We start from the raw sequence: 14925 nt of genomic DNA, 5'->3' as shown, positions 1-14925 counted from the left end.
TTTGGATAAAGGAAAAGCAAAGACTAAACTTCGAAAAGGAGTCAGACAGGGTGATAATATCTCACCAAAACTCTTTACTGCTGTTTTAGAAGTATTCAGAAAACTGGATTGGAATGAGAAAGGAATTAAAATAAATGGAGAATTTCTCAACCATTTGTGTTTTGCAGACGACATTGTTATCAGCAGTAATCCAGATGAACTAGAAGAAATAATACAAGAACTTGCAAAGGCAAGTATTCGAGGGGATTTAAAAATGAATCTGCAAAAGACAAAAGTTATGTTCAACCCCTTTGCATTGAAGAGGAAAATCTTGCTCAACAACACAGAGATAGAAGTAGAAAGCTATGTATATCTGGGACAAGAAATTACCATGGACAACGGAATCATTAATGAAATAAACCAAAGGATCAGGATTGGATGGAGCACTTTTGGCAAAAACTATGTAATTCTGAAGAGCTACATGCCATTATGCCTGAAATAAAAGTGTTTAACCAGTGTGTGCTACCAGCACTCACTTATGGAGCTGAAACATAGACACTCACAAGCAAGACGATACAAAAGCTACAAACAACACAAAGGAGCGTGGAAAGATGTATGCTAGGCATCACAAGGAGAGATGGAAAATGAATCACTTGGATAAGGAACCAAACAAAGGTATACGATATCATGAAATGAATTAAACGTTTAAAATGGAAATGGGCTGGACATATTGCAAGAAGACAGGACAACAGATGGACCACAAGTATTTTAGAATGGTACCCCCTGGTGTTAAACGTCCAGTGCTGGGTGACGTCCCCACGCAAGATGAATCAACGAGACCAGAAAAGTGGCTGGAGTCAACTGGATGGCTAAAGCATCAGACAGAGCAAAATGAAAAAATTTAGAGGAGACCTTCTCATCCAGCAGTGGATTGAAAATGGTTGATGATGATGATGGTGTGATGCAGTTGATAGGGTTTTCGTGGCCATCATTTGATGAAAATTGTCTACTTTGGTTCAAAGACTGTCGTCTATTTGAGTAAGTCCTAGACATTCGTAAAAACAATAGTGGTTGGCATCTTCACAAGAATTACTGAAACTGGAACAAAAGTCAAGTTTTCCGGAGTCTCAGGTTGCATTTATGCCCTCAAGTGGTTTGGCCAATACTTCATAATTTGCTGCCAGCCATAACATCATCCAACTAATCAGAAAAGAATAGTGTATGCCAAGCTACTCAAGGGCTTAAATACAACCCAAGACTCCAGAAAATTTGACTCCTTGCATTCTGCAAAATTTGACTCTTACCAATACTCCTGAAGGTGCTAACGACTAGTGTTGGGGAAACCTTGAGGACTTGCTCTACACAATTTTGAAAAGTTGGTTTTACAAATTGTGACCCGAAAAATTTGGTCTGTAGTTTGATTTTAGTTCTGAAAATGGGCTTGCAAATTCGAGGTATGACATAATAGAAATGACAAAATCCCTTGGATTTGTTGGTGTAGATGAGCAAATATTTTTAAAATTTTTTTAAATTAATATTATTTTTAGAATGGCCATAATAATACAATCACAAAAAACCCAAAAATAACTTTAAAAAATTGACAGAAAAATAATAAACACGGAATTGACATTGGGCAATGAACATTTACATTAGACAAAGGCAGGGCGTGACAAATCCCAAGTGCCAAATCAGTATTGGTGCCTAAAATTAGATGAATGCTTAGAGATTACAGAAACATGCTGTCACTAATATATATATTTTTTTATAAATTAGATTTTTTTTCGATCTTTTTAAATTGAATTAAATTTTTTCATTTTACTTTCATTTTTCACTATGCTTATCCAAATTTTACAAATCAAAGAATGATATGTGTGATAGTGATCCCACATGATCAACGAATGCATACGAAGCAATTTTTCTTTTATGTCTCTATTAAGCTCACCTAATATACACAAGAAAAATATGCTCAGTATCCGACATTTTTAATAAATCAAGATGTGTAGTAGCAAAAACAAATACAAAGCTAGAACTACGTACTAGTTTGTCATACAGAAATTATACTAAAATGCAGAGAGTATACAAAAGACAAATCAGCCAATTTAAATGCTTCTTAAAATCCAGATATTTAAGAATTACCCGGAATCAGTGATTAGACATTCTGGTCTCCTCACTGTTTCTCGTCATGCTGGCGGATTTGGGGGGAGATAGGGTCGATAGTTATTATATGAAAACATTTTGAACTCATCCTACTGGTTGTTGTAATGGAATGATCACTATACTGTGAATTTGTTGTAATAAGTGTCGACTGTATACTTTACATTCGTAAAGTATAAATTACCTGGGACCAACTATTTGTAACAAATTCGGAAAAAAATTATCAGACCTTAGAATAAATAAACATCTCAAGAAAGAAATTTTCACATTCTCAAACTCTATAACGAATTTTGAAAGGTTTATTGAAAATATAAATAGGTAACCAAGGAAAAATTTGAAATATCTATAATTTTTAAAAAAATGAATAAAATGAAATAAATATAAATCGAGCGTGCCGTTTATTATATATAATATTTATTAAGCTCTAGGACGGACCAAATGGGTCCCTAAGAGCTGCATAGTGTATGTTTTGTCTTTTGTTCTGTTGTCTTTATTTTATTTTGTATTTTGTATTCATGTATTTATGTGTGCTGTTTTGAATTACTAAATTAAAAAAAAATATATATATATATATAGATAGATAGATATAGATTACTAGGTTGATCTCCATCTTGTGAGGAAAAACAGTTCTACACCAAGTTATAATTAGGGAAAAAAGATGGATAACGTACTTACCTGAAGTATTTTACTGAAAAGAGAGGTAAAAACAAAGCATTAGTAAATAAAATAACAAATTTCACATAAAAAGCATGCCAAATAAAACTATAAACACAGAAATATTAAATTTTTAAACTTAGTTCAATTAATCAAAATTGAATTTTCAAAATATTACGATGAAACCCTCTTCAATAGGGCATAGTAATGTCATTCATGAACATAAAAAAATTTGCAGCAAGAAGTCTATCAAAGTGTAATATTTCTCTTTCTATCAGTATTTCATTCTGAACTATGCATACCAATCTATACTTACACCTGCTCATGCTGAAACAGACACAATTTGATTTGATTTGACTGTTTTCACATGATTTTAAAAAATAACTTTAGTTCACTTCACTCATGTTATCAAGGTAGTTACAGTAGGACCTTGATTATCTGAACATCAATTAAAGTTTCAGACTATCCATGTTATTTTTCATAAATTAGATTTTTTTTAAAAGTATGATATAGGTGCAGTAAAATGGTGTGCTAACATTTTGTTTGTATCACTAAACTGCAGTGTGTATACCAGGGGTTTTTACCACACACCCAAAGGAAAATTTACGATTTGACAACATTGGTATTTTAAATACAAATACAAATACAACGCCACAACAGGCAAATTGCCCAACAAGGTAAGGTGGCTGACTTAAGGACATCATGGATCCCCGAGCCATTTTTTGGAGGCCCTACCTACTACTACTACACCACACATGCACCCCGCCCACACCACACCCCCGATCCCGGTTTCGAATGCGAGGGAGGAATATAGATGAGATATTTTCCCTAACGAACTTGAGGCGACTGCTGATAGACAACGCCTTCATTTCCAACCCATCTCATTAATGGCAGTAAATTACAATATAGCGATATGACCAGAGTTGGTGTTAGGTGAAGTAGTACACATTAACACAGATAATCAGGGTCCTACTGTAGTTAAGGATATGAAATCATTAGAATTCAGAATTTATTTTCACTCTCATAAACAATATTTCTTCAAATGAGTAAAATATGACTACTTCATGTTAAAAAAAAAATGTTTTAAAGAGTAAAATACATTCGTAAATAGCATTTTGAGAACTACTTTATATATTTCTACAAGATTTTGCATCATATCTTTCTTGTGAATTCTCCTAAGCTAGAAATATTGATCAGAATTTCTAGTTTTTTTTCAAACTCAAATGTTTCATAACAGTTTGGAGCGGAAACTCTATTAACTATCATTAGGGATACGTATATTTTGTATTTACGAAATAACTGCTATAATAAAAATTCACAAAATAAATGTGATAAATGTGAAATTTGCCAAATGAAAAATAAAATTCGGACAAATGAAAAAATTTGAATTTTTACTACTTTTCTGCAAAATCTTGATAGTTTAAATTTCGTCGTTAATTCTTCCTTGTGTTTCCAAGCTATAATTGACATCTTAAAAGAATACGAAACAAAATTTGAAAATAAAGGATCTAGTATCAGACTCAGCGCGTTACATGCAGGGTCACAACTAGGGGAGAGCAGACAGGTCTCATGCCCCAGGCGCTGGACCAGAGGGGGCGCAAATTTTATTCTCACACCTCGCCTTCAACATTACAAGGGGCGCCAAAATGTGCACTTGTCCCAGGTGACCAAACATCTAGTTGCAGCCCTGGTTACATGGCTTTGTGCTTCAAATTATTAAAAACATTTCGTGGTGGCAACATTTTGCACTATTAATGATGCTGCTGAACTAGACATGCACTACCAGTGCTGGGCGCATAAAGTGAATCTTGTGGGTGATGCATTAATTAAAGAATTTAATTCTGTTGTGGCCATGACGAAGATAACTTTTTTTGCACTCAAGAAAAATGAGCAGTGCGTTGCGTATTTAAGCTACCAAAAATAAAAGTATCACTGTATAAGTAGGCTATTACAGGCAGCATAATTCTTCCCGACACCTATAGTAACCAGGCAGAATTCGTGGTTCAAAGGTGTCATTCATCTGAGCAAATATCATATATTGCTGCTTTTCTCAATAAATATGAAGACGATTGCTCCCAGCATAAGTTTCTTAAAAATAAGTTTTGACAATGAAATTCTAGCTCATAAAATAGTTCCTAATAGTATAAATGGTTCAGTTGACTTTAGTTTCCGAGTGCTGTAGGAAAATTATGCTAATCGACACAATTTGAAAGGATCAAACTTTCCATTTGCACATGTTTTGTGGACTAAGTTAGTAGATTTGAAATCTTTTGGGCTCAAATTTCAAGGGCATTTTTACGGAAAAAAAATTGACAAATGAGTACAGTAGAGTCTCGCTTATCCGACATAAACGGGCCGGCAGAGCGCCGGATAATACGTAGGTCTTAAGGAAAAGACTATTAAACGTCAAACTATGTTATAATTTTGCACATTACGAGCCTAATAATTATGTTTACAGCAAAACAACAGAAAAAGTTAAGTGAGAAAATGAACTTGATTACTACTAAGTTTAATATTTTGAAGTTAAATACAGTACCTAAAAAAGTTCAGTGCTGTGATGATTTAAAAAAAACTGTAATCATAGTCTACTTTCCACACAAGTGCTATTTCTTCACTGCCAAATCACGTCATCTTTGCAGCATCATTACGTCGTTTCCTGTAGCTTCTTGTTGCTCAATGTATTTAATTGAAGTTTCTAGAGCCTGAACTCCATCGTTATGTGAAACTCTGAAACCTCAACAGTTGGTGCTTCATCATTTTTTTTTTTTTTTTTTTTTTTTTTTTTTGAGGTGGGACATCAGATAATACAGAAGTCGGATAAACGGGACTATACTGTATGTTGGAATTGATGAATGGCATAGTATTCTGCTGAAGACACAGCAACAGAAAAGAGTTAAAATAAATTGGCTTTACATTACATCCAACCAGTGTCATCTTAATGCATGGGTCTGACCGAGCACAGCCCAGAAACCTAAAGGGCAGAGGGGCCTCATGAAAATGAGATCTGGCTCAAATTATCAAGGGGAGGGGCCTCAAAAATCCTTCTAGCCGAGGGCCTATGATATGCTATTTTTATATATATTTTTTAATTATTTTCTTTCATTTTTATTTTTTGTGAAAAAATACAAAATTTCTGACCTGATTTTTTTTTGTGAATAAATGTGAAATTTATTATTTTTAAATTTTTTTTTTTTTTTGCAAAATTTTGGATTTTTTGTTGTGAAATTTACATATCCTTAACTATCATCCTCCCTGAGTAGCATTTTCAAAAATATTGAGATTTCAGTCAATATTAACATTTTCGGAAGTTTTCAAACTTTGAGGCACAAATGTGAGCTTGTCTTCCATTTAGAACGCTTCTCCGCAGAGATCATAAGCTGATACTGACTCCTTGTACAAATGGGGTGAATCACTGGGGGGTGTGTATAGTGAACAGATGGGGAGAATGTCCCTCTCTGCTCTATACCAATAATACAAGAGTGAATTGGCTTTTTCTCAGCCCAATACATCAAGGAAATAGGCCTTCTGGATATTATGCTGAGGTGAAATCGGAAGAAAAAGTTATCTGATCTCCACCGGCCGGGAATCGGGCCCAGATCCTTTTACAAGAGGTCATCGTTCCAGGTCAATTTGCAAGAGAACCTGAGTTCAATTTCCAGTGGAGAGCGGATGACTTTTTCTTTCCGAGTTCACCTTGACATGATATCCAGAAAAATGTCTATTTCCTCCAATAATACAAGTTTTCACTGAGGTGGGTTTGAGCCTGCCCCCCCCCCCCCTCTGCCCCTGTATCTGCATATGGAGAGAGCAGACAACCTTTCAACATAACACTTGCATAACACAAAAATTCAGGCATCTGCCACTTTCACTTCTAATATTGAAGACAGATGGGAGCAACACTGGAACACAAAACACACATGCATATAATTCTGGCAACATAAATACATTCATTAGGGCCACACATATGTGCATGAGACGTTTCGACATGGCCCAAATCATTAGAAATTTTTCAGAGGGATATTTACAAAGTAAATGTATAGTGCAGTAGTCAATAATAACACATCATCCATGGGAAGTAGGGAGAAATTTTCTTTTACTAAACATTGATGACGAGAGACTGGGAAAAGCTGTTTTTTCCATTTCTAGAGCATAAAAGGTGAGCGGTGGTATGGTTTATCCAACAATGTAACCTAACCGCAATCCAAAGAGATATATAAAAAAATTAATCAATAAACCAACAAAGAACAAGATGGTCGATTTGATACATCAGATTAAAAAGCATTGAGGTTCTCTATCATACTTTTCTTACTTTTTGACCATACACAATCAAAGCTCTATCAACTACTGTCAATTTAAGCTGTCAAATACTCTGGTTAAAGAGTGGAACACTGTTGGATAGCTGCCATATACCATCATACCACAAGTATGTGGGAACTGAAGATTCACTCCTCGTTTCATAACCTGCTGTCAACATTAATTTTCTCATTTGTTTTAACCACTGCAATGGTCAAGTGTAAAAAAAAAGTTACATTGTAAGTCAATGTAGTATCTGTAAATGTCGCTGATTTCTTCCAAACTTTCAAAAAATGCACATGAATAATAATCATGCGTAAATAAACAGAAGTCATATACTTACAAGTAGGGAATCCTTGAACATTATATTTTGTGGCCAGAGATGATTCAACAGTTGCATCAACGGCAGCAAAAATTGCATTTATCTAATGAAATACAAAAGAAATCAAGTTTAAAAATGAATGGATGAATAAACAACAAAAGAAATTCATATAATTCTTATTATGGATCTCGAACCTCCCCGCTCTTTAACCATGAATTTTGTCACAGGCTTTTTTTCTTCTCATTAAATAAATTTTCCAGCATCGCATTGTTTTTTTTTTAACATAAAATCTTTCTTCTGGTGCCCCATCTAGAAAGGGTTTGTCTACACATTTAGTACAGTTGAACTTCTGTAAGTTCATACTAGATAAGAGAGAGGAGAAAATAGCCAGTTAAAGGAATAACTTTTTTCTAGTACAGGGATTTCCCATAGGCAAGAAATATAGCAATATCATATAAGTATATTGCATATCCGTGCATAAAAATAGTGATAACGTTGGGTTTGTCTCACCAAAAATGTTATAATTTTAAAACTAGTAAACATATCTGACAATATATTAGGATTTTAAACCTAACTAATGTTTCTGTGTTACAAAATTTGCAACACCTCCTTGAAAGTAAACTCAATTCAGAAATTACAAAAACAAAGAGAGAGGGGTAGATTCAAAATGTTACATTATAACAATTGTTACGAGTGCTCAGAAGCTTTGTTGCTAATAGGTTAAAAAATGTGAAATTCAGCAAAAAAAAAAACAGCAATGATGTTTCATTTTTACATCAAAAATCCAAGCCCTAATTATTAAATAGCACTAATTTTATATAAAGGTATTAAGTAAGAAATAAATTGGATTTCATGGACACAAGACTTTTTTTTTTTTTTTTTTTTTTTTTTTGTATAACTTACATTAAGCTCTTTCAACTTAGCTGCAGCCTCTGCATAAGCTGGTTTCATGTTCTTGCAGTGCCCGCACCCTGAAATGATATCAAGAAAAACCAGCATTTATAAAATGTGCTCACTTTAAAATTATACTGCATTCTATACAATGCTTATCCAGTGGGTATAATTAAAATAGAACACGCTATATAATGGGATGAGTCTAAAGCAGGGTTGACAGGTTTTTGACACATGGCAGTTTGTCAAAAACCCTCTGTCGAAAACCTTTGTCAAAAACCTCAAATATTGCTTTTCGATATAAAAATTCCCATTGAAAATGCACACATTAATTACATGCAATGTTTAAACTGACTATGTTATACAAAGAATAAATATTTAAAAAATATGATTCTAAAATAATTTCCTACTCTCGACTGAATTATTTTGGACAATATATATGTTTTTTTTCTTATACAATTTTAATAAAGCATAACATAAACATTGAAGGGAAAACTGTGGAATGATTTGACATTCTTTGATTCAAGATGATTCTTGACCTTCCCAAAATTTCTTCAACTGCTTATATATGTTCGTATTGATATAAACCGTCTGCTGTCCTCTTTTTACAACAGAGTTTAAAAAAGTTTATTACATCATGTATGTAATGTTGATTTCTGTTATTATTAAATTATCTAGATAACCACTGATACTTGAAACAATACTCTTATTGCGCATAACATTGAAATATATCTAGCGATCAAAATACTAAATTGTAGGACTAAAATGTCATTTAATTTGCAGTGCTAGCTTGTATGTCAAACTTAGTTATTCTTACTTTTGCACTATGATATGGTACATTTACTAGCATTTATAATGCAATAGTTTTCCAATTGAAGCTGTATTCAAACATGCAAAACAAATGCTTTGGGTATCAAGTCTTGTCAGCTCTGCTTTCATTGAAAATACTTTTTAAAACTCTGTGAATTTATACACCCTGATCTAAGAACTTTTTAGGAGAAAATAAATGAGTTTAGTTAGTGCATTAACAGATGCTGCATGAGAATTTTTAATGAGAATATGGAATAAAATTTTGGGTGGATCAGAAAATTTAAAATATCAAAATAGATATTTTTCCTCAGTAATTATCATTCTGAATATAAAACCCTTTAATCTAAATAAAAGTAAAAGTTTTGTTATTTAACATATCTATCAAGTTAACAAAAACTATTTGACATCATTGACAGTAAGATTTTGATAGTTTTGATACCGAGTTAGTTTCTGGGGTCAAAAACCTAACCCTGATGCCCTATCATACATATTTATTAATCATTTAATTAAATCTCCCATATTAATGATGCTGTCTCTCCATCAAGAAACGTCTCATTCGTTTAGTCCACAATTCAGAAGCAGGATAGATAGTGATAACGATAATGTTATGCATATCCCACGTGCGTTGATGCTTATGAGTTAGAGCCTACAATCGGCAGTTTGCAAAGTTTGTCTTCTTCTCGAAGATGAAACAAACAAAAAAGTTTTCTTCTTTTCTACTGGTGATTGCTGATGACGTCAGCTAATTGCTGTTTCCGATGTTACCCGAGGATATCTGAAGTCTACAGAGGATCGCCAGTGCATACTAATGACTGTTGAGATTAAGATTCCGTTGGTCTCCGATGTTACTGAAGATATCGATGTCTCCCATGATTCTCGATATCATCCGAAGTAGTCTAATGGTTGTTGAGGTTAAAGATTCCGCGATGTTTTCGATGTTCCAGTGATTCTACAATCTATTCATGCTGGTGAAAATATTTGGTAACTGATGTTGTGATGATTTAGTGTGTGATATTAGTATATCTATCTACTTTATAATATAAAATCACAAACTCGAAAAGGGCCTGTTTCTAAGCAACCAAAATTAGTTAAGTTTTTGAGTGACGGAAATCTGTTACGTTTTTGTGTTACGAAAGTCGGTACACATCAGGAACCGCTTGATCTATAGGGATCAAGTTTTGTGCATGCACCCAGAAGTATGTATACATCAGCAGTGCTCCCAACACACAGGGTCTGGGTACCCAGGGCGGGGCATTGGACAGATTTCTTTATGAGGAAATTGACAGGTTTCATTTTGAGTCGAGGATGAATACTTGCTTCTCATTGCGAATTGGCGTATTGTGGTGCTTATTGAGATGTATAGTGCTTCATTGTGTATTGAGCTGTATTGCTTATTATGGTGCGTATTGCGTATTGTTATGCATTACGTGTTGTAGTGCATCGCGTACTGTATTGCTTATTATAATGCAGTATGTATTGCGTATTTTGGTGTATTGCATTTTGTGCTACATTGCGTGTTGTACGTACATCGTGTGCCGTATTGCTTATTATAATGTCGTGCCTACTGCTTATTGTGAGCCATTGCAATATGGTGAATGTGGTGCATTGCGTATTATTATGCATCAATGTACACTGGTGTAAGAAATTAAGAGAATTTGCAGACTTGGTCGATTATCTCTAGAACTACTGTACCGATTTTAATGAAATTTGATATGTACATACATTGATACAATACAAAACAAATAACCATTCAATAATTGCAATATACACGCATGATCGTGTGTAACACTCATTGGAGTCGGAAGGTATGAAACAGTGGTTGCAGAATGAACAAAAAAATGGGTTAATAGGGAGTATGGTCCCCTCTTACAGATATACAGGTCTCGCAGCATGATTTCCTACTTGAAATAAGGCAGTTTATCATTCCCTGTGGCAATTGGTCCCACTCGTTCAGCAACGCTGTTTTCATTCCCTGGATGGTTCGCGGAGAGGGGTTGCGAGTTGCAATTGCCCTCCCCAGAGCGTCCCAGACATGCTCTATAGGGTTAATGTCTGGAGATCTGGCTGGCCAATCACTCCAGCGAATATTCTCACTCCCTAGAAAATCATTGAGCAGAAGAGCTCTATGTGGCCTCGCGTTATTGTGCATTAAAATGAACTCAGGGCCAACTGAAAAGGTGAACATAGGGCTCCAAGACCTCATCCCTATACCTCACACCAGTCACAGTGCCTCTTTCAAAGACATGGAGAGGTGTGCGGCCATCCAACATGATGCCTGCCCGGACCATTAAACCTCCTCCGCCATAATGGTCGATTTCGCGGACATTGGAGGGTAGGTAGTGGGTCCCCCTGGTTCTCTCCATATGAACATATGGCGAGAATCGGTGCTTAGGCGGACTCATCAGTGAAGAGAACGGTCGCCCATTGATCCATACTCCAATCTCTATGCTCTCTGCACCATGATAAACGGATTCTCCTGTCCATAGAAGTGAGCGGGACGCAAACAACCCTCTCTCATGAAGTCTTTTGGAAAGTCACCCTTGATACACGGGTTCCTGTGGCTGCATACAAGTCACGAGAGAGCTGAGAAGCTGTAGCACTCCTGTTACGCCTCGCTATAATCGACAAATGGCAATCTTCTCTGGCTAGCGTGGCTCTTGGACGACCTTGCCCAGGCTTTCTCTCGATGGATCCGGTATCCTGGAACTGTTTCCATAAGTTACACACGATGCTGGGCGTTAAATTGAACTCTCTACAAATCTGGACTTGAGATTGGCCTGCTTCTAGCCTCCCCACAATTCGCCACCTCATTCCATCATCTAAACGTTGGTGGTTACTCATTTTTACTGTTACAATTTGAAATTAACCGACAAAATAACACCAAGAAATTTGCAGAGGTGTGCTAGCAAACGAAATGCGTCTTAACTTACGTGCGCTTATAAAGTCTGTTTCTCTACTGGCTCCGCCTACACACACGTGTACGCTTACGTATTTGACGTACAAGATTTGCATTTTTGTTTAAAAGCAGTGGTTTTACATTCAGTTCAGTTTTTTCATGAAATTCAATAAAATATGCAAATTCTCTTAATTTATTTCACCAGTGTAGTATGAGCATTGTATGGTACATTACGTATTATGGTGCACCGCTGATTGTGCTGCATTGCGTATTGTGGTGCATTGCATATTGTATGCATTACGCAGTACATTGTGTTCCGTATTGCTTATTATAATGCCATTTCTACTGCTTATTGTGCTGTAGGCCTTATTGTAGTGCATTGCTGATTGTGGTGCATCACGTATTTGTAGTGCATTGCATGCTGTATTGCTTATTGTAATGCAGTGCTTATTCCGTATTGTGGTACATTGTGTATTGTGCTGTATTGCTTATTGTAATACATTGCCTATTGTGCTGTATTGCTTATTGTAATACATTGCGTATTGTGCTGTATTGCTTATTGTAATACATTGCGTATTGTGCTGTATTGCTTATTGTAATACATTGCGTATTGTGCTGTATTGCTTATTGTAATGCAGTGCATATTGTAGTGCATTGCTTAATCTAATGCAGTGGGTATTGCTATTATGCTGTATTACGTATTGTAGTGCACTTCCAATACAATGCTAATTTTAGTGCATCGCATGCTGTATTGCTTATTATAATGCAGTCCAATGCAGTCTGTTTTGCGTATTGTTGTAAACTGCTCATTGCGATGTTTCGCTGATTGCAGTGCATTGCTGAATTTGCTGGTTGTTGATTTGTGCTGTTATGCATTACGTACTGTAGTGCATAACGTGCTGTATTGCTTATTGTAATGCAGTTCTTATTGTGTATTGAGGTGCATTGCGTATTATTCTGCTTTGTTTGATGCGATACATCGCGTTTGCGTATTGTGGTGGATTGCATATTATACTGTATTGCTTATTGTGGGGGATTGCATATTATACTGTATTGCTTATTGTGGTGCACTGCAAATGGTGGTGCAGTACTGATTGTAATGCATTGCGTATTGTAGTGGATCACGTGCTGTATTGCTTATTTTAATGAGTGCTTATTGCATATTGGGGTGTATTGCTTATTGCGGAGTACTGCAAATAGGGGTGCATTCCATATTGTAGCGCATCACGTGTTGTATTGCTTATTGAAACGCAGTGCTTATTGCTTATTGAAACGCAGTGCTTATTGCTTATTGAAACGCAGTGCTTATTGCTTATTGAAACGCAGTGCTTATTGCGTATTGTGGTGCATTGCGTATTATTATGTTTTGTTCAACGCTATACATTATGTACTGTGGTGCATTCATTGCGTATTATTGTGTTTTGCTCGATGCTATACATTGCGTACTGTGGTGCCTTGCATATTGCGCTGCATTGCTTATTGTAATGCAGTGCTTACGATGTATTGTGGTACATATTACATAGCTGCCAACTTTCGGAAATGAAAATTCGGGAGATTTTTGCGCAAACCCGTATTTTATGCTTAAACCACTCCCTAATAAATACAATAGGGATTTTTCCAAAAAAAAAAGGATTTCCAAACGTATAAGTTAAAGCTTAGGGAATAAATCCCTACTCAAAAACTGAAGTCAAATTAAAATAGGGATTTTACACACATGGAAGTTAAACCCTTGGGAATAAAATTCCTACGTGAAAAACAAGTGAAATTGGAGGCCAAAATTTCAATGATGTAAAAATAAATATTGTGTTCAATCAGAAACGATGTGAACAAACATTCTGCGCGAATGACCCCAAAATCATCGGAAGATGAAGCAAAAAAGCGTCAATTTTTGAAGAGCACTGACTTTTTGTGACACTTGCTTGATGGGTTTTTTTTTCATTTCATGAGTGATGATGGCAGTTTTTCCATGACCGATGTTTATGTCCGTAACACAACTTGTACAAAAAGTAAAAGTCGGCCCTCTTCTGGAACGTTTGATGAAAGGAAATTCATCGGGGAATAAGTATCTTTAAAACTGATTAAATATGTTTTTGCTTATCAGTATTCGTGTTTCGTTATATCGCATGTACTAACTTCAACAAAAGAAATTTTGACCATATGCGAGTCACTAGAATCTTCAATTATTATCCAGGACTATTGGCTGCTAAGCGATTTCCCTGCATGATAAGACAAACAACTTTGTTACCATCAGAGGGTTTGTAAAATGGGGAATTTTCCCATTTATTTACGACGTTTGGCGTCATTTCGAAAGAAGAAAAAAAAAGGCTTCATGCCCCACAAGAAATTCCTTATAGGGATTGTTTTCATAAGCGGAGATTTTTTTTTAATGAAGTAGGGAATTTTTACGGACAATTAGGGATTTTTGTGATTTTCTTAAAAATTCGAGAGATTTAAGAACTTTTCGGGAGGTCGAGCGATGAAGCTAAAATTCGGGAGATTCCCGAAAAATTCGGGAGACTTGGCAGCTATGATATTATGGTACTTTGCCTATTTCGATGCATCACGTATTGCGCTGTATTGCGTATTGTGGTGCATTCTTTATCATGGTACACTACTTATTTTGCAGTATTGCTGATGTTGGTGCATTGCATATAGTGGTGCATTGCCAATGGTGGCACATTGCGTTTTGTGCTGTATTGTGGTGCACTGTATATAGTGGTGGACTAAGTATTGTGCTTTATTGCCGATAGTGGTGCTTTGCGTGTTGTGATACACCGTATATAGTGAATCACTACTTAATTTGCTGTATTGCTGATATGGTGGTGCATTACTTATTGTGCTGTATTGCCTATCGCGGTATATCACATATGTATTGCGGTTCATCGAGTATTCTGTTGTATTTATGATGGCAGTGCACTGCTTATCG

The 14925-nt window shown here is 35.6% G+C and overlaps 1 protein-coding gene across 1 annotated transcript in view; it reads right to left on the bottom strand.

Moving 5' to 3' along the window:
• Positions 1–14925, bottom strand: part of LOC149086300 (protein disulfide-isomerase A5) — a 68011-nt gene that overhangs the window by 8549 nt on the left and 44537 nt on the right. Inside the window, exons 12-14 of the mRNA XM_089232325.1 lie at positions 8306–8373; positions 7424–7505; positions 2809–2821 (exon numbers count right to left, since the gene is read on the bottom strand). Coding sequence (XP_089088451.1) covers positions 2809–2821; positions 7424–7505; positions 8306–8373 — 163 coding nt within the window. The remainder of the gene's footprint in view (positions 1–2808; positions 2822–7423; positions 7506–8305; positions 8374–14925) is intronic.

The sequence above is a fragment of the Pholcus phalangioides genome, unplaced genomic scaffold (genome assembly GCF_987345545.1).
Source record: "Pholcus phalangioides strain wild (caught in Gottingen) unplaced genomic scaffold, Ppha-v1.0 ptg000005l_1, whole genome shotgun sequence".
Lineage (NCBI taxonomy): Eukaryota > Metazoa > Arthropoda > Arachnida > Araneae > Pholcidae > Pholcus > Pholcus phalangioides.
Note: the sequence above shows the minus strand (reverse complement) of the source record. Positions and strands in the feature narration are given on the sequence as shown.